This window comes from Ptychodera flava, chromosome 5 (assembly GCF_041260155.1).
Source record: "Ptychodera flava strain L36383 chromosome 5, AS_Pfla_20210202, whole genome shotgun sequence".
NCBI classification, from domain to species: domain Eukaryota; kingdom Metazoa; phylum Hemichordata; class Enteropneusta; family Ptychoderidae; genus Ptychodera; species Ptychodera flava.
The window spans coordinates 4,626,847-4,652,805 of NC_091932.1; the positions used below are offsets into that span (position 1 = coordinate 4,626,847).

Consider the following 25,959-nt stretch of genomic DNA (forward strand, 5'->3'; position numbering starts at 1 on the left):
AAGCATTGTTGTAGCCTGTGTCTGTATTTTTCAATGGAAATGTCTTATATATGACAAACTGTGTAAGACACATGTCAGACACACAGTTCAGAATTCTCTAAGAGTGACAGAAATTCTTCAAGTACAGTAAAACACTGATACACAATGTGTTGAATGTCGTTTGTCCTCCAGTTTTACTATATGTCTGTCTAGTGGTTTGTGGCATGAAGAAGTTTTTTATTTTTTATCATAAAAATGTGTAAGAAAAGAATGAAATATTTCTCTTTAATATCAATACAAATTAAGTCCAGTTCTCTGGATTTTAATCAATATTGTTAACAAAGAAAGTTTGTTAGGGTGACATTTTTAACATCAAGTTAAAGTTAATATCATCATTGTACAATGTTATGAATGCTGCCTGTTACCTATCAGCTCTCCCCCAAAATGGTGAAGAATTGTGCACTGAGACAAAAAACGTGTTCTCCATAACAAATCAGCATACCATATGATACAGTGGATGTATGATGAGTGTTCTAAGTGGTGTACAGAGCCAAGTTATGCAATGTTTGCTGCATGAAATCAAGTCTGACCCCCTAAACAAGTCATAATAAATCAGGTAGAATATTTTCTTAGGTACCGTAGCTAAGGGTCTATGCATGTTGTCATGGTAATATCACATCTTACATGATATTACACTGATGGGAAAGATGTGAAGATGTTGTTTTCTGGTTATTGTACCCGAAATTTTAAAAAAAGAAGGTTACGTAGGACCAATATGGTGAATTTGTGCAATCCTGAGACCAATTTTATGGGATGTAATGTAAGTTAGAGTTCTTCATGCAGGCGTACAACAGAGGTGATATTATTCCATCTGTTACAGGTTTTGTGCATATGTTGAAAATTCAGAGATCGGTTTGATAATGAAAGAATTAATGAACCAGTGCCAGACGGCCTTACAAGACAGGTAAAGGCAGCCCCAAACGTAGAGGCATATATGAGTTACAGTAGTGCCATAATTTACAAACTGATGAATTCAAAACATCACATTAAAATGTATGACTCACCTATTCTAATTCTGATGACATAGAAGTATAACCTGCATGCTGGTACCATCGCTTTTAAGTGTGCTTTAACTTATTTGAAACTAGTAGCTTGATCAGTGTGTCCAACATGCCATTATTCAAAACTACTGTTACAGAAACTATATTGATGGAAAAAAGCCGGAGTACTACTGGAAACTGATCACCAGACTGCTTATTCCCATATAAATTTCATGAGAACGTTTATGTTTGATGTTTGATGTTTGAATATAAGTATTTTTACCGTAATTCCAGATGTTTAATGGGAATAGAATAATGTTCACTAAAGTCTTGGTAAAGCCATTGTTGAAGGATTTTTCAGCGTGAAGGTTGTTGAGACTGCTTGCTATTGTAGACGATGCACAGAGTGTGTATGACGAGATGCAGGCAGTTTCTGTCATTGGTAATGGTCAAACATTAATTATAATTTTACAGATATTGTAATCTATAAATTAAGTTTTGAGTGTTTCTTAAACTTACCATGAATAAATATTAATGATCTGTTCATTCTTCAGGACTTCCGTTGTAAATAATGCAAGCATGAATTGTGACCCAGAACCATGTATATTTTATAAATGCCCTGGTACTTGAATACATGAACCTAGGTATATCATATATGTAAGCGTAAAGTGCTTTGCTATCAGACTACACTTAAAGGTCTGTATTTTACCTTCCATGACCTGTTTTATGTTTGCCTCAGATGCTTAAATACTTCCTGCCTTTCATAATAGTCAAATTTGTATAATATGATGATTTGGTCCCCCCACTAGTATGACATTACAGTTCCTTGTAAACACTAACATCCCCATGGAAACACCAAAAATTGACCCAGACACATTTTAAATAAATGTTGCATGATGAAGACAAGAAACCTCAATGTTTTATATTATTTCTATGTAATACTTCAAATAAGTCTGTAAGTTTTCACTGTTGTGAAATGGTTTATGATAAAACATGTCTTCTTATCGTCATTTGTGTTGTTCCCGTGGGAATGGTCCAAGGGCTGATAGTTCAGCCATATTTGTCTTGATGTTATGATAACAAATAATTTATGACATAGATTTTATGGATTTGTACATGTACATCTAGTTTTTTACATTGTGGATAGGATACATTATGTGTGGATAACTGAATATTTCAGTGAATGTCATTGCCAACTTCAAACTTACGCTTCTGTTTTACTCTTGGAGTAATCCTTGTCTGTGATTGGGCAGTGACCTGAAATCATCCAATGAATGATGTGTAATGGTGTTTGTGTGTTGGAGATAAATGATTCCTTTACAACTCTTGTTATATCAATGACAATGTCAAAACCTGTATGTAGTGGTATCAGGTTTCTGTAACTATGCATTTAAAAGAAAATGTGGAAAATGTTCCATTGTTGATGCAAGTTCAAATTCATGTAAGTACAGTGAAAACCAGCTTATTTTGATGTGATCAGTGCAGAGCAATTTCTTTGAAGCTGGTTTTCTATAAGTACTCCAGTGAGTAGTGAAGTTCTGTACTCAGAATCCTTTCAAGTTGTTGCTAAATTTAGAGTTTCATCATACTGCAAGGCTCTACTTCCATCAGGTACACCTCAGGAAAATTAGTTTGCTCTGTTGGTGATTAGAGATCTGTCTCCATGGTAACAGTGTTACCAGGATATCATTTGCAATGATTCAGTAAGAAACAGAGATATTAGTGTGTTCATTGTCCCTCCACCATGATGGAGGGACTGTTGTATGTCTTGGTACAAGCTATTATGATTTACAGATGTATGTGAGAGTTTATTGACAACACAATCATGAGACGGTCACCCAGGACTGGCAGTTTCCTTGATATGATTCCTGTGACAGTAGGCAGCATTGTATTGCATTGGGAGAAACAAAATGCTGTGTAAAAACATGATTTAAGGGTAACTTGGTTAGTGTTGGAAATTTCAAACCACTACTACTCCACAACGGTTTCAATTTTTATCAACTTATTATGTCCTGAAAGTATTAAGTAGGCCAGTATTTTTGAGTTAGTATGAATGAATCCAGTAGATAGCATCATGTTTATGCTGAAAGAACTGGTGAAATGTATTGAAAAGCATTGTTTTTCAATCTGAGACAGGAACAATTTCAAAAATCTTGGCACAGAACACTTTGAGTTGACCCCATGATCTAAGGTCAAATACTTCTTTCAGTGTCTAATATTAGCAACTCTTTGCTGCCAGAGATCAAATAACACCATGGTAAATGTTATTGTTTCTGTGTAACTGATATCTCCTTCAATTGGCCAGTGATCATATCTACGGCATGCTTGATCACTCCCTTAGACTATTTTGACAATCAACAAACACAGTTTATACCATTGTTCATGGCTACCAACGTCTTCATAAATGTATTAAAGGTTCATGCAGAGACTGTGTTGGGATACCTTTGTAATATCTAACCAGCAGTTCAAATCTTGCAGATAATCAATAAAATGCACCAGTCTTTGTTGATCAACAGGTCTGTTAGATTCCATGGGATGAGAGTAAGTCGGGCAACGAGATACATGTCCTTTGTATACATGGTACATACTGTGTAGGAGGTTCCATATTTATGTACCTTCATGCATTAGCAACTTTTGTCAGGCATCTAGTGGCAAGCTAATATTTTCATGAATTCAAGGGGGACCCCAGTTGACCAAAAATGCAAAATGTCACAGAAATATTTGGCAAATACATGTTTATGGCCTATTAAAGTGATAACAGATATGCATGTACAGGTACTGGTAAATAGGTTTGTTCACAATTGACGTCAGTGTTCTCTCATTAATATGCAAAAATAAATATTAGTCTGCATTTTTAGATTACGCTTTTGAAAATTACATATGCAAGAATGACGAAAATACATCTTAGTAGGTGACTGCTAGTGTACTACAGTCTGTAGCAATGAATACTAAAAGACATATTCAAGACTCAGATTACAAGCTGCAAAAAACAGCCACGCATGCGACATTGATAAAATTTCTCCGCATTTCAAGCAGCAGTGTCTGATGTTGCGTGCGGACTGTTATATTAAGTAACAAACCTGTAACCGAACAGTGCTATATCCCAGCATGTGACAGAGCAATAGGGTTCATGGTGGCCATGGTAACGACATGTGGCCCTCAGATGACTTGACGGGGAAAGGCATCATCAACACCAAAATCAAAGCTGATGAAAATGAAATATATTGAAGATAATAAAAAAATTCTTTTTGGAAAGAAACTTCAGGAATAAGTGTAATTCAAAGTTTATTCTATTTGCACACAAACCTGCAATACTACAGATAATTTTGATGAAACTTAATTTTACTTGAATTGTCATATAGTCACAATATGATATTTTATGTAATTTTTACCGTGACATCTAATGTGACAAACCTCATTGTTCAATGTAAGTTTAAATAGCACATAGCATTCATATGTATACTGCATGTGTCATGCTGTATTTTGTACAAACAAATTTGTCACACTTTCTCTCAAAAGTTCTCTTTGGACGACCATTGATAAACAATTACAAGTACCATATTAACAAAAGGACACAATAACTGTTCGACAAGTGTAGTTTATAGTATGGAACATTTGTCTGTATTTACTGTTGCTAGGGAAATGTTACACTTATACATGACAACAGAGGAATTTATGGTTAAAAATTTGAAAGATAATGGAAGGGGTGTATGATGATTGTAGGATTATGGCTCCTAGTGTGATTGAATTAGATTTGCCCATGGCATTGACAGTGAAACCATCTTACCTTGACTTTGTGTTCATATACATGTATGGCCTGACAGCATAGTTTTCAATCTGTCATCTCCAGTACATGTAGTTTGTATTAAGGTTCAACCTGACCATGGAATACTATTGTGCAAACTGCAATCTAAATTATAAATTAAAACTTTAACCCCAAATCCCCTAAATAATCATTGGTATGATTATAAGCCCTTGAAAATAGCAAATTTTTCTCTGCCCCATAATGTACATTGAATAAAATAGCATAAAGAATCTTATGACTGTGATATTTGTATATTCAAGTGGTAAATTGTACAAAGGTAGACCATTTGATTTTGTAGGGGTGGTACCATTTGATTTTGTAGGGGTGGTACCATTTGATTTTGTAGGGGTGGTGCCATGTGATTTTCTAGGGGTGGTCTAGAAGATGAATGAGCTAGCATTGTCTTTTCTTTCATCCAGTTCAACAGGACATTATTTTTTGTCAACTTTGTGAATTCTTGCAACTTTCTTTGCACTAATCTTTGTTTTTAGTGGGTAATATTCAAAAAACATTCTGAAGAAGAAATGTATGATATCAAATGTATCATATAGATAAATGTATGATTTTTATTGATATGCCCATAAATTTTATTCAGTGTGCAAACAGTCAGGTTCTGGTGTCAGAGATGGAATATTTTGTACAGAGTAATAAATAAATAAATTTTAAACAGGTTAATAAATAATACCAACTGAATGATTTATGATAAAACCAGTACAGCAGTAATATTATAGTACCGGAGTGTTTTTATCGGGAATGATTTTATTCATCAGATGGAAAATTCAAAATAAACTATTTTATACGAAAAATTGAAAACTTCTGGGTTTTCAGAAATACAAAATGGATAATAACCAATTTTGTAAACTTTTTGATCAACTCATCAAAATTTGGTAGGTGACATAACAAATAACAATAAATAAGTTTTGTTACAAATTTTATTATTCTATTTCGGAAGCCAGTGAGGTCACACCAATTTTAATGTAAAATTAGAATTAGGCAAACTTGTTGACAGGGATGATACAGAAACTGCCTAAAAATCTTGTTCTACCGTACTTTGTGCATCAAAAGTGACATCTTTAGTATTAAGTATCCCAGTGTGACTTCTCTGTAGGTTTTCTACGTACACTTGCGAACTTATGAAAAAGCAAGCAGTATTAGATTTTGAAGTTCAAATTTATTGTGTGTCTCTGGTTCCTTGCTTTAAGGACCACTAGCAGTTCAATGATCAATGTTTTTATAACAGATTTCAATTGATGACAACCACATGACAACCACAGTATCTTATTTTAATGCCTGCCACTAAAATATCTGCCATTTGGCTTGTTTATTAACTTTTCCAGACACACACTTGTTGTTGACAACTCACTGTGCAAAGGACCAAACTTTAATTGTCAACAACCAGGGCAACATGATATGCTTACGTTATTAAGCCAAATACAGGGGCATTCCATCTAACACCGTGTATTTTTTAAAAAAATCACTTTTATGCAAGGTTTCGTTCAATTTTCAGTCATTTGTTAATCCAAGACTAAAATGTTGGTAGGGTTCACTTTCTAGCACGACAATCAGTTGTAAGTTGGATGAAAATGCAGTGTAAATTTATGCAAATATATGTAATATAAATCGGTCAATTTCCTGTCTTCTGTTTTCTCCAATTTCCAACATTACTGATCAAAAACATTTACCTCCCTTCTGGCTGGGTTCGGCTCAGGTTTGTGAAATTGTTATATTTCATCTTTTAAATACCACAATAAACAAATTTGTTTGGCAATAAAGTTCTTACATTGAAGAGTAGTGTCACTTTTTCTTACGACTTTGATCGCTTTTTAAATGTCAGTCTTTCAATTCCTGCCATTTAAGAAAATGAGAATAGATAATGCCAAACAAAATTGTTTCTTTTAAGAAGTTCTAGTTTCAAATGAAATATTAAATTTCATAACGTAATATTCTTTTTTACTTAAATTAATTTTTATTATTTTTACCAAAATTAAGCTTTTTGACCCCATATATATGTACCCCTTCATCCTTTAAGTAAGCTATTGCTACCATTCTAATCTTTAAATCCTCTGCTTTTTGAAAATTTACATTGTTTTAATGGATTACCATGTCATCTTTTCTAATAAGAATTGCTCTGAAAGTGAAAAAAGTTTGCTGATTATTAAAGTTCAACGCCAACATAACTTGGCATTATCACAGGCTTTGTTAAGAAGAAACTAGCTGAGGACCAGAACATAAAACTGAAAAGCTGTCAGTCACTGCATTCACTGTCTTGCAATGATATTGTGTAGGAGTGAAATGGGAAACACGGCATTCATTATCTTCTCTCACAACTTTGCCTGAGGGAGCACTGAAAATGTGATACTGCCAAAACATTGCACCAGAAGGGCGTGCTTAAACTGAAAGTTCATAGCCAGAAGATAACTTTTAATTGATTCTCTTTCTTTTGTGTGATCTTTCATTTTTTCATGGTGCCATCTGTATCTGAATTTTTGTAATAAATTGTTTTTAAATGTCAAATTGCGATTGATATTTTATTAAAAATCTTCCAGGACAGCATGTGGGTGTTTTTGTCAGAAAATCATATTCAATATTTTGCTGTTTTCACTGTATTAATATAATGCAAAATAATTGAAGTTATTTTCAGACTCAAGGTAAAGAGTACCCATTAGAAGTAATTGTATGTGACGTAATATGAATAGTTGAATAATCATCAAGAAGTGCAATTTCAATCCATATATTAAATGAATTGGCAAATTATCATTTTGCGTAATGTTGGCGTGTAATACTGTTATATTTTAATTTCTCGGAAGACTATTTTGTAGTTTAAATATTGTCACTAAGAGTTCAAGGAGATCACTATGTTGAATTTGTAATTATCTGTATTCTACTTGGATTCAATAGAAATGGACAAGTTTAGGTTGTCTCTTGAATCATGTACAATATATTTCTGCATACATGTATTTACTGTCTGTGAGTATCACTGGAGAGCAGTACATTGTATAAATCCAAGCAGAGAGTTCGACATTGGCCAGTTCCAGTGTACAAAATATAATCAGTCCGGGTCAGCTCCAAAATTGGAGACTCATTATGATAATGTATTCCGGCATTCAGCCAATCATCGACCAGATTACATCATTAATAAAGTACGGGTCACGCTGTGTCACAAATTACCCACCAAGTGTGATCGGCAGTTTTGGGCCGCTTATTAAGCCCCTGTCTTGTGAATTTCGACGAATTTCGACAGTCAACATAATCCACGTGTTCTGCAGAAGGTCATGTCCAACAAGGAGTCCGATTAGTGAACAAATATTCGAAATATTGACGATTCATTTCTACCCCAAGTTTATCGATTTCGCTCAAGTACCGAGAATCATTTTGTGGATGTTCGTCATCTCTATTAGAAATACTGTTATAAAGGTTATTTGTGTAGGTACGCGTATAACATTTTGCAAGAAAGAAGAGCAATGTCAGAGCTTTAGAACGATACCTGTTTTGTAGTTGTCAAACGCAGACTAAAAATGGTACGCGATTTTGAAAATGTGTTGACAGAGTGGCCACACAACTGTTCCCCATACGGTAGAATTTGTATCGCTGCCATCTCCGACACAAATGGGGTATTCTGAACGATCTGTGTAGGTACACGATTTATATTTCGCAGGACTTCAAGCCAGAGTCTAGGAATCACAGCGATATATGGGGTTTGGTTGTCTTAGCCAGAATAAAACTGGTACGCGATTTTGAAATTGTGTTTTGACAGAGTGGCCACACAACTGTTCGACATTATGACAGAATACGGCGCGGGAGTTCGACACAGTATGGCGTACGTAACGAAGGACGCATGTGGAGGTTGCCAATTTTTACTGATGGCGCGCTGGCCGCTGATTGGCTAATGAGAGGGGGAAAATATTATGGTATAGCGCTCCAATTTTGGAGCTGACCCGGACTGATAATGTATCGTAGGCCATTGAGAGTGTGTAAAATACAATTCATTGTGGGTCAGTGAGAATGTACAAATTACAATGCATTGTGGGTCAGTGAGAATCTACAAATTACAATTTATTGTGGGTCATTTAGAATGAAAAAATTGCAATGCATCATGGGCCAGTGAGAATGTAAAAATTACAATGCATCGTGGGCCAGTGAGAATGTACAAATTACATGTACAATGCATTGTGGGCCAGTGAGAATGTACAAATTACAATGGATTGTGGGCCACTTAGAATGTGCAAATTGCAATGCATTGTGGGCCAGTGAGAATGTACAAATTATGATGCATTGTGGGCCAGTTCGAATGTACAAATTGCAATGCATTAACTTCTAATAAAATTATGTCCAAACAAAATACAAACTCAGTATCATCTCGGCTATGTAGATACCCAAGAAAACATAGAACACTGATAAACTTGAGGCATCTGAGCCTTCAATATTTTGTCTACAGCAGTCCTGGTTCAAAAATATTATCTTTGCAAAATTCTTCATATTTAGGCTGTGTGCACTTTGAAATTGAAAAACATAGATCTTTTGCTCAACTTTATGAAATTAAACTATAATCTATTCCCTTTTGAAGTTAAGGTAGCGAGCGCTTTGAAGTTAAAAAAATTAGCTTTTGCTTGACTTTTTGAAAGGAAACTATAAGCTATTCGGCTATTTGCCATCGAATTTAAATACAATAGTTAGGGGTCACCATGCAAACTTTGATACTGGAGAAATAAATACCTAATATTTTAATATTGACAGTTAAAATTCAAAATGGCAACCATCCTGTGCTATTACAGAGAGGGAAAATGTAAAGTTTTGATTTTCACAAAGAAAGCCAGTGAAAACCCCATGAGCTTCAAAATGAACCCCCACAAGTGGTTGACCAAAAAAAACTGTTGTAAAACTTAAGCTGTTAAGTTGTAAGACTTTAAAGTCAGAAATCTGTCTCTGAAATACATTATAAGTACATTTAATATGCAGCCAATCGTTCTGATGGAGACGTTGGTAACCTCTGATATGGTCAGATATTATACACATCTCATATAATTGTTATTATTGCTGAAAAATTGCTAACAATGTGATATGTACATGTAGTGCTGAGGACAAATTCTCACCACAAAATTTAAAAAAAACTGTAATGAAAATCTTCCATCCATAACCAGACAAGGCCATCTTTTGACAGACCTTCATGTAAACCTGTCAATAAGATATGAAGCTGTTTGTTAGCATACAATAGTGTTCACAGATATATTGTGACCTTTGAACTGTACATGTACCTGGTGATATCTAGACTTTGGAAGTAGTTCTGATATTGTATGTAATGATACAAAAATGTATATTGTTGAATTGCTGATTTTGAATGAATTAATATTGTTGGTTCTGGCATTAAGATCAGTTGCTGCTGCTATTTGAGATTTTTTGGGTGTTGTTACCCTACAGAACAACCACACGTGCCTGTTGAAACGATTACAGGATTCAATATGCCACATTGTTTGAAATGACATTTCAAAAATGACTGAAATACACTTACCGCAAACACCTTACCCATTACTGGGCTGGTTTAAATTGTCTGAGTACGTGATGTGAAGTATGATTTCATAACAAAAATTTGGGACAATTTTGTCATAACAGGAAATCTGAAAAGAGGTTTTTATTAAAACACAATTGAATAAAGCCCAAAAAACATTACTGAACTTTACATACATGGGATATGACCCCTGGACATTTACATATATGTATGATACATATTGCATTGGTATAGTTTTTGTTTCCAAAAGGCTTTGATAGAAGAACTCTACTCATTAGAGAACGATTGCGATCTGATTGCTTGAAACAAGTGCACACACAGGCAATAGCTCTGATGAAATCAATTTGATCTTCTCAAAGGTCGGGTTGCCTCCAGATGGAATGGTGGCATGTTGAACCTAGATTTGTTTGCATCACAAATCAGGACATGTTTCTATTTATACCAAACAGGTGATCAATACATAGATTTCTTCTGAAAATCAATGGACTACGCTTCATTTGTGCATGTCTTGAACATTTCAGGTGGTACCATGCCAAGCCTATCCCTCTAAGCTTACATCCAATATAGCTAATTCAGCAAACCACTGCTAGATCTATCTTAATGGTTTCCATGTTTAGTAGTAGTAGCAGTAGTGATTGCCAAGATATTGGTACAAAAAAGATATATTTTTTGAGATAATTTTTCTCGTTTTTGGCCAAAACATCTTTTCTAATAATGCATGCATGTTCATTACCTTGGACTTTGATATTTCAAAGTTTCGTTATAGTACTAATGAAATGGGAGCATTTTCTGTACAGTTTGATACGTGGGTGGAGAATAAGTAGCTTTTACCTTTGATATTAAACATTCCTGCGCAGTTTATTCTCAGGGTTGAATACTGAAATACCATACCGATCAGTGAAAGGTCAAGTTTGATTCAATGTGAAATTTATGGGAAAAATGATATAATCCAATATTAATTGCAAAGTAAACAGTTGAAATTCTCTGTATAATTGTAAAGTCTCAGAATTGTCAGTTCTTTATGTAGTTAGCATCTTATTTACCATTTGTGTACACATAGATTTGACAAGTCCATTAAAAACTTGACAGTAGCTTTGTAAACAGAATGTTGAATTGTTGTGTTACAATGAAGAACATCATTTAAACAATATGAAGTGATGTAAGATTTGGGGAATCTCCTTTTCAACCATCACTATCTGGAGAAATTGAAATTCTAATAATCATGGCTCATTTAGGTCAAGTCATTGTAAGTTTTGCATAATGTGGTCCAGATACCAATGTACATGAATGTCAGTCTTGTCGGTTTGAAGAAAACGATACTTGTAGTATGTATCATTAGTAGAACTGGCAATATGATTTGCCCTTGTGATAATAGTTTGTCAACTAGAATTGAGGAAATTGCTGTTTTAGCTTTCATGCATGTTTTAAGTACATGACAAAATTTGTACTTGGACAGGTTACACACACTGTACATCACCTACATGTATGTACACTAACTTTATATGTATATGATGGTTATACCATCAGTAAGGATTTTACATGTGCCTATGAACACTATAACTGTACCATATGTCTGGTGTGCAAGATATGACTAACTTGACATATACTCATAGGATTTTTAATTTGAAACAAGTGAGTAATCAGGACAAATTCAATATTAATAATATTATTTCCAATATGCTAAGGCAGACACAATATGGCAGAGTAAAAAAATTTGATCTCAAGGAATTTATAAATTCTACTTGCTAGGCTGTAAATATGCCCTTCCTCTCTGTTTTCCTTTGTGTATGAAGTGCACCACAAATGGTGAAGCCTATGAGTCACCGCAGGTTGCGTTGTCTGGCTGGAACCATGCGATCAGGAATGTGATAACAAATAGAAAATGGGCAGTCAATGAGTACTTATACTACTTCAAAGTTCATTGTGAGTTCTGCATGTTTCACAGACATAATGTTCTACAACGTGCTATCCTCTTTTCACATATTCTATCTGAGTCATTATTAATTAAGGCTGCATACATGTACCAAAAGTAAAACACTTTGAATCTCGCTTGTATTATGAAAATTAATGAAAATTGAAAAGGTACCATCATTTGCTGTGACTTCTTCACTTTATTGCACACATTCAGTGTAGATTGCTGCTACAAGACCATACTTCTACACGTACCTCATGATCGAGACTCTCTATCACAAACTGTTTTTCTCCGTAAAAGCTCGATCATCAGTAGCTGTGACTATACACAGGTGTGAATCACACAGCCATTCAGGCAAGTACAGTACTTAATTAGAGGTTATTTTTGATGGCTCCACCTTCCCACCTGAACAGTTAATGGCGCTAGGTACTCATCAGTCTGACTGTGAGTGAAGTATCTCATTGGATGCTATTTATAGCTTTTGGTTCCAGACAGCTAGACATCGCAACCTGTGGCATGGTTTCTTGCTAATTCCAGTCGCGTGCTCTGCGGATTCAAAATCTGGCAGGCAAGATGAATTCAGGAGAATCTTGTAAATGTCAGGATTCTCTGTGAATTACCAGTACAACAGAAATATGGCTGACTAACAATTTGTCAATTCAGTCTATCGGCGTTACTCCATGATATGAAATGACATCAATTACAGCAGTCTTGTACTGACATTTCCAACCAAGGCTTTATATTGCTTTTATATCTAGTCGTCAGATTTCACTGTGAATATGTTCATACATGTAACGGTAGATATGGTATTTTCCTCACAGTAGATAGGATTCATTTCTTAGCTGAATGCTGAGTCAATACAGATGAAATTAAGTGAGAGTTATTATTTTGTTCATGCAACACATCACAAAATCAACTTGGGATCACAAATACCATCATTTGTACCAGAGTGTCTGTCAGGGTGCTACCATCATCCGACCAGTCAATGTTAAGATTCAGAATCAGAGCTGTTATTAAGTGTAAATATATAATGCTGAAGGGGAAATTAGAAGCTTTTGGCAACTGCCATCTGCTATGATTTGAAAATGTACTCCTAAAGACCAACCACTTCTCCAATCCCCATTCCCATCTGGACAAATTCTTCATGGAAACCCTTTCCCAATTTTTGTAATATTTCCCAACTCTTTTTCTCATCATGTTACTGTGTCTTTCACCTTGGCAACCCCACCAGCAACCAAATTCCACTCTATGCCCACCTGATGGCAGAGCCATGATGATAAAGTATTGCCCCATATCCTCTCCCCAGGGCCCACCAATGATGCCCCATAACTTGTCAACACCTGTCCACATGAACAGTGATGGCTGCTCCTCGGTGCACTGTATGTCAAGATTCTTGTGTTGTGTAGCCATTATTTACAAAGAAACACACAAATCCAAAAATGTTTGGAACAAATCTATTCAATCACTGTATCTTCCTGATTTGCTGATTTTGTTAAAATCACTTTTAGTTGCTCCATGTTGTGAGTGTTTGATTATCATGAACAGAGCAAACTGTCAAAAGATTAGCATACAAGATATCTTCAGAGACGACAATGTCTGAATGACAAGATTAGGCAATGAAAATAAATTCAAGATTTCTGTAGTCGCTGCAGTTGAGTGGAAAGCATTCTTGGATTTAAATTGATAAGAAAAATAGGATAAATAGGACCCAGGCATACATACATGTAGAGTACTGCAGATAAGAAATTGAATGAGATAAACCAGTAAGGATTGCACGACAACATGTATTGAGGAATTATCTGAAAAGCAGCCTTATCATTCGGTTCATAAATTTTAGACAAATTTACTCTTGCTTTCCTGCAGTGTTGATAAATCTTTCATGTTGCTGGTTTGGTGTTTGGTAGAATGTGACCTGAATGAAAGATTATATCACTTACCAAGATAATGATATAAAGATGTTGTATCTATTCAAGCTAAAATGACTTAAAATTGAATCTATGGTATTGGTGTAATCCTGGAGGTGACAGTCTCTCAGCGTTGCTAAGCAGATGGCCATCAATCTCAGTACATGTGTTGTATTGTCAAGGGTCAGGTACTTACCACTTAGGGGTATATCACGTTCCTCAGGGTGAAGATAGAATACAATTTAAATCTTAAATTGTTATGATTCAGTCTCTAAAATTCTTGTTTACTGTTGAAGAGTTTCAAGACTATAATGAAGTGAGTTTAAATGAAACATCAGATCTATGGATGGTATTTATAATATGTGGTCTGGTACCAAAGTTTGGATACTGTATGTATGGTAATAATTTTTCTATTTTTATGCTTTCACTCACATGTGACACTAAATCCAATAGTTACAGTAAAACGTGGATGTTTAAACACATGTTTAATATTTGTAGAAAAAAAAAATTTCCCCAGTTACAAATTCTAACAGACACAGCTTCTTCATTGGTATTTTAGCAACAGAAATTTGCTTTGTGGATTTGGACAGAATAGATACCAATAATACTGGAATTTAGAAAAACATTTCTCTTGTCGGGTTATGTTGATGTTCAATTGAGGAGGAACTGACTGTGACAGATACACGATTCCCTTTCCATCCGTACATGTACCTCTACATGTATCTGGTATCAATGATATCCCGGATATCAGGGAACAATATGTAGGAATAAGGATGTACATATCACTATGGCCTGAGCCGCCTCATTTTGATAAAGGATCAGATGTTTATGAGTGGAAATGCTTTTACCACATGTGGCAACTTGGATAATTATTCTTATGAACAGTGTTATGTGATACAACAATATTGAAATTACCAACTTAGCATGCAGATACAGTAGTACCAAAGATTATAACAAATGTAACTCTAGAGTGATTTTAATAAACTCAGGCCTGACTACCATATAGTAGAATTAGTTTCCTTGTCCAAAGTAGCCTCCCAACCTAAGAGCCGCCAAGCCTGCCTACCCAATAGTCTCCAAGCCAAAAAGCCCCTCAACCCAAGCGCCTCTTAACACAATAGCCCCCTACCAAATAGCCTCCCAGCCTAAAAGCCTTTTCAACACAAAAACGCCCCCCAATTGCAACCTCACTATGATCACACGTGACAGTATAGTAGCAGTTGTAACAACTTTGGTCAAAGTCCAGACCCACTGTTTAATTAATACATGGTTTATATCCCCTGCCCAAACATTTGTAGAACTGTGTTGTGCATCAGGAATCTTGGACATGGGTTAAATTCATTGATGAGATGTGGCTGTGTCATGGATAAAGCCTCATTATATACTTTTATTCCAAGTTTTGGCCTGGATGACATCACGCCATAACATATTCATCACTACATGGTTTGACCCAAACCCATTGTTATCAATGGTAATTGTGAACCAGCTGATAATATTTGAATTACAGTCATGGGTAGAATGGCTTTTGCCTGAAGCATTTGATGAGCACAGTGTAGCTACAGCAGCAGAATAGGATAGGAAAACAGATGATTTAACAGCTGCTTGTCTGCATATTGCTAAACTCATGTAACCTTTTAAGTCAGTGACCTGAAATACCCTTGTGTTGCGTATCCTTACAGTTTACCTCTGATTCCAGGTTAGCTTCCTATCTGTTACCTGTATGGATCAGTGATAGAATTATCTATCCATATCAAAAATGACAACATAAATAATTAAATGAAATTCTAGCTTCCATTACTGATTTACAATTTTTATTTATTCTGTTTTATTATTTATTATTTATTTTATTTATGTATGATCTCCATGATATTCATGACAATTTCATGTCTGTATTTGAAAATCCCCAATAGCTCTGTGTCTACCTGTACAAGGATTAGTGTATCGAATCTACAAACTGTTGTTGTTACTAAGAAGTTACAAGATCAGCTGTGCTCTACGTCTACCATGCTTTGCAAATTTTTCTAATCTAATGCATCAGATATTGTTTTCTTCTTTTTGTAAAATTTTAATAATGCAGCTTTGTACTGTATATTATTTATCAGATATTATTTACCTACAATGAAATAAATATGTCATATGGAATTTGTCATAACTGAGAGAAAACAACTTTTAAGGAGGTGGGTGGGGGTGGGGTTGCGTCGGGCAATGGTTCAACGCCATGGTATCTTGATTTGCCGGTATATTGTTTGAATTGATATTCAGATTTTGTAAGTTTTGTACAATTCTATAAATTCTAGTTAAATACTATAGATTGAAAGATAAAAATGTACTCTCATTGTGTATGTACAGTAGATCACAGAGTACACATACCTTTTTGAAACATATGTGACTTTGTAATGTCAAAATGGTCAGCTTTAAAAGTCAACCATAAAGTTATTTTCAAGTTCATCATTTTGGAGGATATTAGTGAAAGCTACTGTAGCTCAGTTACCCAGATTGCTCTATGGGGCTCTCTCCCGGGGGTGGCCGGAGAGAGTCTTGGTAACCGAGACTAAGTGAAAGCAAAACATTGAGTCATTGTAAATGCCGATTCTTGGTGAGTAGAGTGGCTAAAAAAATATTTTCTAAAATATTGAAATGATTGTAAAATTTGGAAGAATAGGCAAGGTAAATACAATTATACATTGTATAAGCAATTATTTTTGAGAGTTTGTGAAATTAGCAGCCAGTCAACGGTCCAAAATGCAAATAATCATGTTCAGAGCTCAGTTAATGCGAGAACTTACGGAAAACATTCAGAATATTTTCAAATCTTTGCATTGTGCTAGATTTGATGAATTTTTGATATTAAAAAATAATAAAGTCGGTTGGGTGAAAAAGTCCAGGAGGCCATTTTGGACATTTTGCCATTTACAGAAATAGAGGTTGTTAGTGTTTTTTAGGCATGCACTAAAGATTCTTTTTGTTTGGTATTTACCTAAAGTTATAAAAGTTATATTTGTTGTTACTTGAAAGTGGACAAAAAATATATAGGTTGTGTCTTTTAGAATACTAGTGTGGTTAATATAAATTTATCTATTCAAATAGGGACAAAGTTGAAGGTTTAGAAGGTCAAATGACCTTTACTCAATACTTGAAAATATAGTTTCAATACTTAAAAGTATAGTTTTTATGAAATTCTACAAATGTTATTCCAACGTATTAAAAATAAGATACCAAAATAATTAATAGAATTAAAAAAATATTCCGATACCTAGTTCAAGCATCAATTCAAAATATTGCAGGAAGTGTGACTGAGGGTATCTTTTGCTTTATCTCATTTGAAGAATGAAGGACTGTCTGTGAATCAGACACTGCAATGAAGGAGGTACTTACATGTACGCTGTGGAACTGTGTATCCGTGTCATTGTGAATGCATGGCTAATGACTGACATGAAGTGTCAATAGAAAACCAGCTAGTAGCCTTTGTGATCACAATGAGTCACAGCTTACAGGTACAGAGTTTCAATAATATTGGCTAGCCATGATGTTATTAGTGTTTCTTTTAACTATGAAATTAAACTCCCAGCCACATCTTGTAGAGCATCTTGTTCTATTTTGTGCATTAGAGTGCAAGTGGCATCAGGGAACAACAAAAATGAGTTAGTCTGTACAGATGTAAAGTTAAAGGGGCAGCCTCCAATCCCTGTTTCTCACGTTAGTTGTTGTTGACATTGACTGTTTATGTGATTTCAGTCCTTTGTTCTCCTTTGAAAGTTGTTCATAGTCAATCAATCTGCCCAGGGATAAAACTGATGAAAAAACTGCCCCTTTAAAGTGTCTATGCAAAGTGTTGTGGCAGTCTGTAAAATCACCTAGCAAGACATGATGATCACTGATATAACTATGTGCTAAGAGCACCAATCATTGAATAATCACCAATGAAGAATGAGTGAAAATGCAACATTGTCTGCTATTTGAACTCTATCGAAGTCATTCCTTTGTACTTGTGACTTTGTTGATCATTTTGATGGCCTTGGAGTCTGTATTTACTTAATATTGGTTTTCATCGGTTATAATTGGTTAAAATTGGTTATAATTCATCAGTTTTATTTCAATAACAGCTAACTACGTTAACTGCATTCCATACTGAATTTTCAACTGCAATAAATTATTTTCTTGGCATTTTACTGCAGCAACACATTAATTTTTTATTACCACAGACCAGACTAAATATACATGGAGGACATGAAGATATTACAATCTTCAGGTGAATCTTCCCAGTGTCACAATGGGCAAAGTAAAGTGGCATGCTTTTTCCAGGGGTGGGGGGTTTGGGTGATAATGGGGGGAGGAACGCAGTCCTGAATTGAATACAGGTGTACTCTTTGTTCATTGACCAACACAGGGAGATGACTATTCATTATGGAAATTCACATCTTTTGTATAGTCTTACCCTACATGTAGCTACAGGGTAAGAATCGAAAGACAATGTAATCTTGGTTTACACTGAACATGCCACACTCACAGTACATGGATTTGAGGCAGATGTTCTCTTAGGATGTCAATGGTCACATAGTTCAGATGATGAAAAGCATATATACATGCCATATATATTGAACATCATTCACCCTGTAGGATTCAATGGAAACTTGTTGATGACATATGCAGCAGGCCACGTAAAGCAACCTGAAAACATCTTCATACTGATGACTTCTGAATTAAAAAAATCAAATTACACATTCAAATAGGGAATCTTGTTTTTAGAAAATTACGCATAAAAAATTGATAGACTGCATGACAGCAATTTAAATATATCAATGCATCGTTCAATGATGAAAATTTTTCTTTTTTTTAACAAATTTTTGCCTGTCATGGAAATAAAGCATATGATTATCATTTGCAATTTTGCCCGAAAATTTTGAGCAAAAACTATGTAAGAGAGGCAGTTAATAAAAAACATAGTCCAGACAAAGCACTATATATCCTCAAGACAGGTGACCATTTGCCTAATTCCTGACATCAGTCAAATGGTCACTGCCCTCGGGCACTCAGTTTCTTGTTTAGGCTATAATGTATATTGCCTCAGTATAGGTCATTAGAATTGCTGTCTGGAATGGCACATCTAGAAATAAAACCAAGGTTCACACGATGTGTTTCATTAGTCTGAGAGGGCAATTTACTATTAATGCTTGTGAAGAGTCCTGTGATTTGATCATAATCGTTTTAATGGTGGTTGTAAACTTGCAGAAAAGGTTCCACAAAAGAGGTGACTGTATTTGCAATATCAACGTTAAAGAATTATAAAAGAAACTTGCACTTGCTACAACAAATTTGGAAGTGAAATTTACACAATGTCATGTAATATATCTTGATTTGTATTTATGTTTTAAATCATACTTCACAGTTCTTTTGCATATTAATTTTTCTCACCTGGTGATTCAACGTCTACAATTTAGATGATTGCTATGCTTTTGCCATTGTTCCAAGTGTTAAATGGAATTGCAGACATACATGTATAGTCCAAGTGCTGATTTCACAGCAATCACTGTTGCATGAAACGGTTGCCAAGGTAACCAAGCATAAGACCTTTCAATGTCCTTGGAGCGATGTTTCCAAGTTGAAACCAGATGAGACATGAAAACCTGTCATACACTATTTATACCCTTCTAAATCTTCCTGCTAAGTTCATCTTGTCAAGTTGATTTAAACCAGTAATCCCATGTATCCTGACAGAATTGTAACATCTGATGACCCACAAAAGCATAATTTTCACAGACTTGGCCTGACATGACATAGTGAGACTCTCCACTCCTCATCAACTTGGTGATTTTCACAGACTTTTACAGTACCGTACATTGAAAGTGTATATCACAACTGTGTGTGTTACAGTTGTCTGCTGGACACCTAGATTGGTATTCATATTTTGAAGGAAGCAAACACATTAATTATTGTAATAATACAAATGACAGACTTTGTTACCTTGCGAAAATGAAACATATTATTCCTCTCCCTGATGTGATATGAATATGGAGAATTATAATAACTGTAATATTCCCAGTCTGAGAGTGAGTCTTTGCCTTGGTGAGTGATCAAAACTTGGATAATCCATTTTGATTCAGCTTGCTGCTTTTTTTTGGAATTTATAAAAATATGCTGAGATGTTGAAATGTGTCACTATAACAAAATTGACATTGGACTTTTTAAAAATTATTGATTGTGATTTGAAACCTCATGCTGGCCTCTTTTAGGCAACAGCGAGGAGTATTATCTTTAATTTTAGCAGATTTTGACGTTGTGGGGTGGAAACTGACTCAAAAGAATGCATGTCATTGCCTGGTTAGCTACATTACCGGTACATTAACTTATCATTTGATGATAATCAATAAAAAACTGATACCAAGCTTGTTGGCATCATATCAACAATGGTTGCTTTGTACTGGGACCAAATAGAGATACATGTACATGCATTTGTCCTAGATGTTTGTTAGATTTTTATGGGAGAAATTATGGTAGCATTGGTCAGCCCAGCTGACAGACAGAATGGTCCAATAAAGTAGTAACATGGTGTCTATCATCTACATTTATCTCTGTATCTATATACTACTGTACTTGCATCTACATGCACCTGAGCATGAAGTGGGTAGTATGGCAGACTAGGTATAAACTTAAACCACATTGTGTAATATTTCACACTCTTTATATCAGACAGTAACTATATTTTAGGTTATGACCTAGTTTTAATGGATAAATCATGAAGATGTTCCGGTATGTGATAAAAAAGCAAATAAAAAAATCATTCCATTTCATTATCATGGTGATTCTGTCAACAGACAAAATTTTACATAGCTTTGAATATTGAGAAAGATACGTGTTCATGTGACAGGTTATGTGAGAAAAATTTTTAATATCAAAATTATACTTACTCAACTTTATTGCTTATGTAGCTTCAATGTAATAGTTCAGACATTTTTATAACAGTTGATGTTAAAATGAAACAAATCAGTGATCTGGAACCTCCACATAAAGTACAACCCTAGGGCATTGAGGTAACATAGCATATTTGTGTCACCTACTTCTCATTATGTACGGCTTTGATTTGGTCAATATTGAAAACGCTTTAGTCATAATAAATACTTAAGTAATTTTTTCGAATTTTGAAATGTTTTCTTTTCACATGTTCAGACTAAAATCTTGCTTTAACAGAATAGCTTGACTTCAGATTGAATTGAAACTTACACATATATACATGTACTTCAGATAATTTATACATATGTAGAGCTGAGTGACCTGAGTAGCGGCACACACTCACTTTAACAGTTTTTATTTCATGGGAGGCAGTTTCACAATCAATGAATATCCTGTATTAAGCAAGGATTGAATGTTTAAAAAAACCACCCACCTGTTCTCTGTCACCATGGAGACTTCACATCACGGTGATCTTCTGAAATTAGCATGGCAGTTGTCAGACACTGATGTGACTGCAAAGCGGATCATCAACACATGTCCTTTTAAAAATAAACCTGTGATATTACACAGACTATTGTTGTAGTAATTCCTCTATCTATAACTGCAGAGCAAAGTTTCAGGGTTAATGATTTAATACTACAAGCTTCTGAATGTGTTTTCATCTTTTGAGATATCATTCATAGGAATAATGTAAGGATCATGGCATATTTTACAAACTTGATATGGCATATTTTACAAACTTGATTAAAAAAACACTGAACAGTTTCATGATTTTGATTTCAATCTACACCATATTATTTATAGTACAGTATTGTACAGGCCATATTTAATTACAGCATTGAAATAGGTTTCCAAACATGCTATAAGCCAAACATTGCCATAAATTTATGATTATCCTAACTAATCCAGGACCAGTGATAAATGTTCTTATACTGTATTAAGAAATGTGCCATCCTTCAGAGGATAAATTGTTGTGTATTAATGTAAGGCTAAGATAGGTGTTCAGTGAAGTCATTTTTGTGCCCAAAATGTCACATATTTACAATGTAAATATGATTGAAGTATTGCCATAGCAATTCTAGAACATCATGCAAAGACATATGATTCATAAAAATGACAAATAATTATTCAGTATACATAATAATTTTGGTTTTATATTGATAACCATTCATTGTGATGAACCATATGTTTCATATTATATCTACAATTCATCCAGCAAGTTCTGTGGGTCAAAGGTTATTTTGGTTCAAAGGTTGTTATGTATGTAGGTTTGACAAATGTTTTTGTGGTGTAGCAATAAATGCATATTGAGGTCACAACATTTTTAAACAATATGTTTTCTATGAATCTGTTATGCCATGAGTCGTTTGATATTTGTGAACAGTTTGCAGAAAGTCTGGTCACAGTATGTCCATATGTATTAACATTGAACATGTAGGTACCCCCGATACGGTACCCCCTCGTTTGTGCTTTGTGCAAATTTTGAGTTATTCTTGAGCTACATGTATAAATCAGTGGAAGAGTGAATGATGCTGAAATGTTATGAAAGTAGGATCTGCCAGACAAGGCACATATAAACATTGAATTTTATAATCACTTAGTTACCAACCCAGTACATGATATATGTCTACTTGATGTATAGGCAATTATCCATGTACTGATTGATTATACATTGTGTATATCAAGAGTATACTTGATGTGTGTTATTGGAGACGAGACGACAGACTAGATGTGGCATGTTGTAGGCAAGGCTATAGACTTGTTGTGTGATATTGTAGACGTACCAAATACTACATCCAACTTAGATTTTCATGTTCAAATGCTTTATGTACAAACCAAATACTACATCCAACTTAGATTTCCATTTTCAAATGCTTTATGCACATTTAAAAATGCTTTGAAATTTGCTGATATCTGTGCTCTTTTCCCATTTTGGTCAACAGAGGGAGAAAGATCAAAAACCACTGACAAATGGTGACATCAGCTCTGAAGATAATGCCAAGAGAAAACCATCTCCATCACCAACATCCCGGAATAATGAGAAGAGGGAAGAATCTTCACCACAATCTTCTCCCAAGGATAAGAAACAACTCAGCAAAGACAAGAAGAAAAGCCTTGATGAGGAGAGTACCGGAAAGAAGAAAAAAGTGATGAAAGAAATCCAACAACAGACAGGTCAGCAACAAGCTGTGTCATCCACTGCAACTCAGAAACAAGCACCAAAATCACCACTGAAAGTCAAACAGGATTCTACCGAGGCAGAACCGACTCTTGAAGATGAAGGTAGGTTTTGTTTTCTAATTATACTCAGACTTTACAGACCTATGTACCATCCCATTGTTTACCAATAAAAATTATTCACTCTTTGGTCAGATAATTAGATAACATTCATTTTTTTCAAAAAAGTTGATTTCAGTCTTTTAGATTCAGTCATCAATGTCATCTCATTGTTCTCCTTTAGGAAGGAATGTTCACTCAATGGTTCATTGCTGATTTCCAAGTAGATGCTAGTCTCACAACGAAAGTGATTTAGTACTTACTTTTGACATTTAGCAAAGATGGTGACACAAACTATATGGACGTAAACCATGTCTTAAGTCCCAATAGCTGTGAATGTGTAATAAACCAATCTCAAAATATCCTCAGTTTTCCAAGAGTTTTCTTTTAATAAGACCTATTAAAGACTGAAAACGTGTATAACACTGTCATAAGTGTCGAAAGTGGTGTATAAATTCAAACATTTTAACATAATTTTAGATTTCCCACCAAAAACTAATCATATGACGGAGAAAATAAAGATTAAAACAACAAAATCTTGGCCATCGTGTGTTGTGCATTCAAGTCAATGGCATTATGCTTATTTCTGGTACGATCATGATGTGTATGTGCAAGATATGCTGTTTTTTGTACTTTTCCATGAGGGCGCCATTTTATGAGTGTGGCACCCATTTATTATTTCCACCTGTTAAAAGGTGAAGGCATGGGCCAAATCAGTGAGCAGTGATACTTCTATACACGTCTTCCAGTTAGCACATTTACATGAATCAACTTTGGTTTGAAAATAAAATCATGAAAATAATGCTTAAAATTTGCAGCTATTGGGGCTTTAAACCCCGTGCGGGGTATAAAAGACCCTAACTCATCGAAAATTCATAATGGCGCTTGAGTGACAACTGGCAACAGCAAGGTAGACCGCTCCGTGAAAATCAACCAAAGCGTTTCTCAAACAAACATTATTGGCATACCATAAACATAGACTGTTTCATAAACACGAAGGCCATACAGAGGTATGTAAGGGTGCCGGAAATCGACAAGTGCGGGGCCAAAGTGAGGGCCAGCACAATCAAAGTGCGAGCGAATGTGAGGGCTTGAAGTGAGGGCTCTCACAATCGAAGTGCGAGCAAATGTGAGGGCTTGAAGTGAGGGCTCTCACAATCGAAGTGCGAGCGAATGTGAGGGCTTGAAGTGAGGGGCGCCTTGAACCGATCAAATTCGGGCTCAGACATACGAAAAATGAGAGTCAAAGTCGTTTTCAACGTTGAATAAAAATTTGCTATCTCCAGAACACAGTCGCGGCGCGGCATGGCTCTGTGAACAGTTGAACGGCTGAGCGCGGAACGAGTACACAATGACCTGCGTACAGAACCCATTACATCATTCGTGTTTTTTAGTCACCGCATTTCAAATATCACAGATATCCTTTTTATTATTAATACATGCAACTCAAGCGAGCGATACTTCTTCTGGTACCATTGTACGACTATAGCGCGACTGATAAATGTGACTTCAGTCAAACCAGTTCACGACCTGGGCACGTGAACTCTGATACTGTTTATCCGACATGGCGTCGTATGCGGAGTTTTTGTCGGAGAATTTTCGAAGAAAGAGGAAACTTTTTTGAAGAAATTTTAGAGTGGCTTGTTCACCAGATAAAGTAAGATCATGGGAAAATGTATTTTTGGAGACTTGTCTGGTTCTCTATGATTGATTTTTTGAGGATAAAAAAAATTCAATAGCTACTAAAACTGAGAAATCAGACAACAGCAAATGACAAATCTTTTTTACGTTTGTACTGACAGTATGCTTTTTATTTTCTCTGTACACAAAGTTTGATAATCATTTCAAAAGATCAATTGCATCAGAATATCAGGGGTCATGAATGCTTGTAACCTTTACATTTTGTTAACAATGATGGATATTTTACCTCAATAAAGAATGCCATTTTGGTCAACGAGCCCTTGAATATTGTTCACTGAATCAATCTCATGGTCAATTATATTGTCACAGAAATCATAGCTATCTCTGTGTAGTCAGCGATTGAGCAGTCATTAGATAGAAATTTGACTGTCTCCTTTGTTTCATACTATATAATCAGAAAGCTCTGCGACCTTGCATCACATTCATACGTTGTTTGTCTGTAGCGGAAATGATTGTGCCGTCTCTGGCTCTGAAACTTTTAAGCCAACGACTTGATGATTAGAACAAGCAATCTATCGGCGAGCAACACATCGCGACCGAATCACTTGCTGTAAAACGAATATGCATCACCGTCCTATGCATGCATCGTGTATCAGCCTTGAGATAAACATAAACTCTGTGACAGGCATGTAGGATGCCAAAGACATTTTGTGCATTTACGTTTACAACAACCTAGACTTAGTCGATCGTAAGAAAGGTGGTGTTGAAACATATTTCAACTGAACGCAGTGGCTATTTCCCAGTAAAATACGTAACTCTCTCTCTCTCTCTCTCTCTCTCTCTCTCTCTCTCTCTCTCTCTCTCTCTCTCTCTCTCTCTCATGTGTCAATATCGGGTGTGGTCTCTCAGCGTACCGTCATTCTAATTTGTGTTAGATGGAAATGATCATT

The 25,959-nt window shown here is 35.2% G+C and overlaps 1 protein-coding gene across 1 annotated transcript in view; it reads left to right on the top strand.

Annotated features, from left to right (window-relative positions):
* Positions 1-25,959, top strand: part of LOC139132801 (neurofilament heavy polypeptide-like) — a 47,758-nt gene that overhangs the window by 5,216 nt on the left and 16,583 nt on the right. Inside the window, exon 2 of the mRNA XM_070699061.1 lies at positions 23,035-23,374. Coding sequence (XP_070555162.1) covers positions 23,035-23,374 — 340 coding nt within the window. The remainder of the gene's footprint in view (positions 1-23,034; positions 23,375-25,959) is intronic.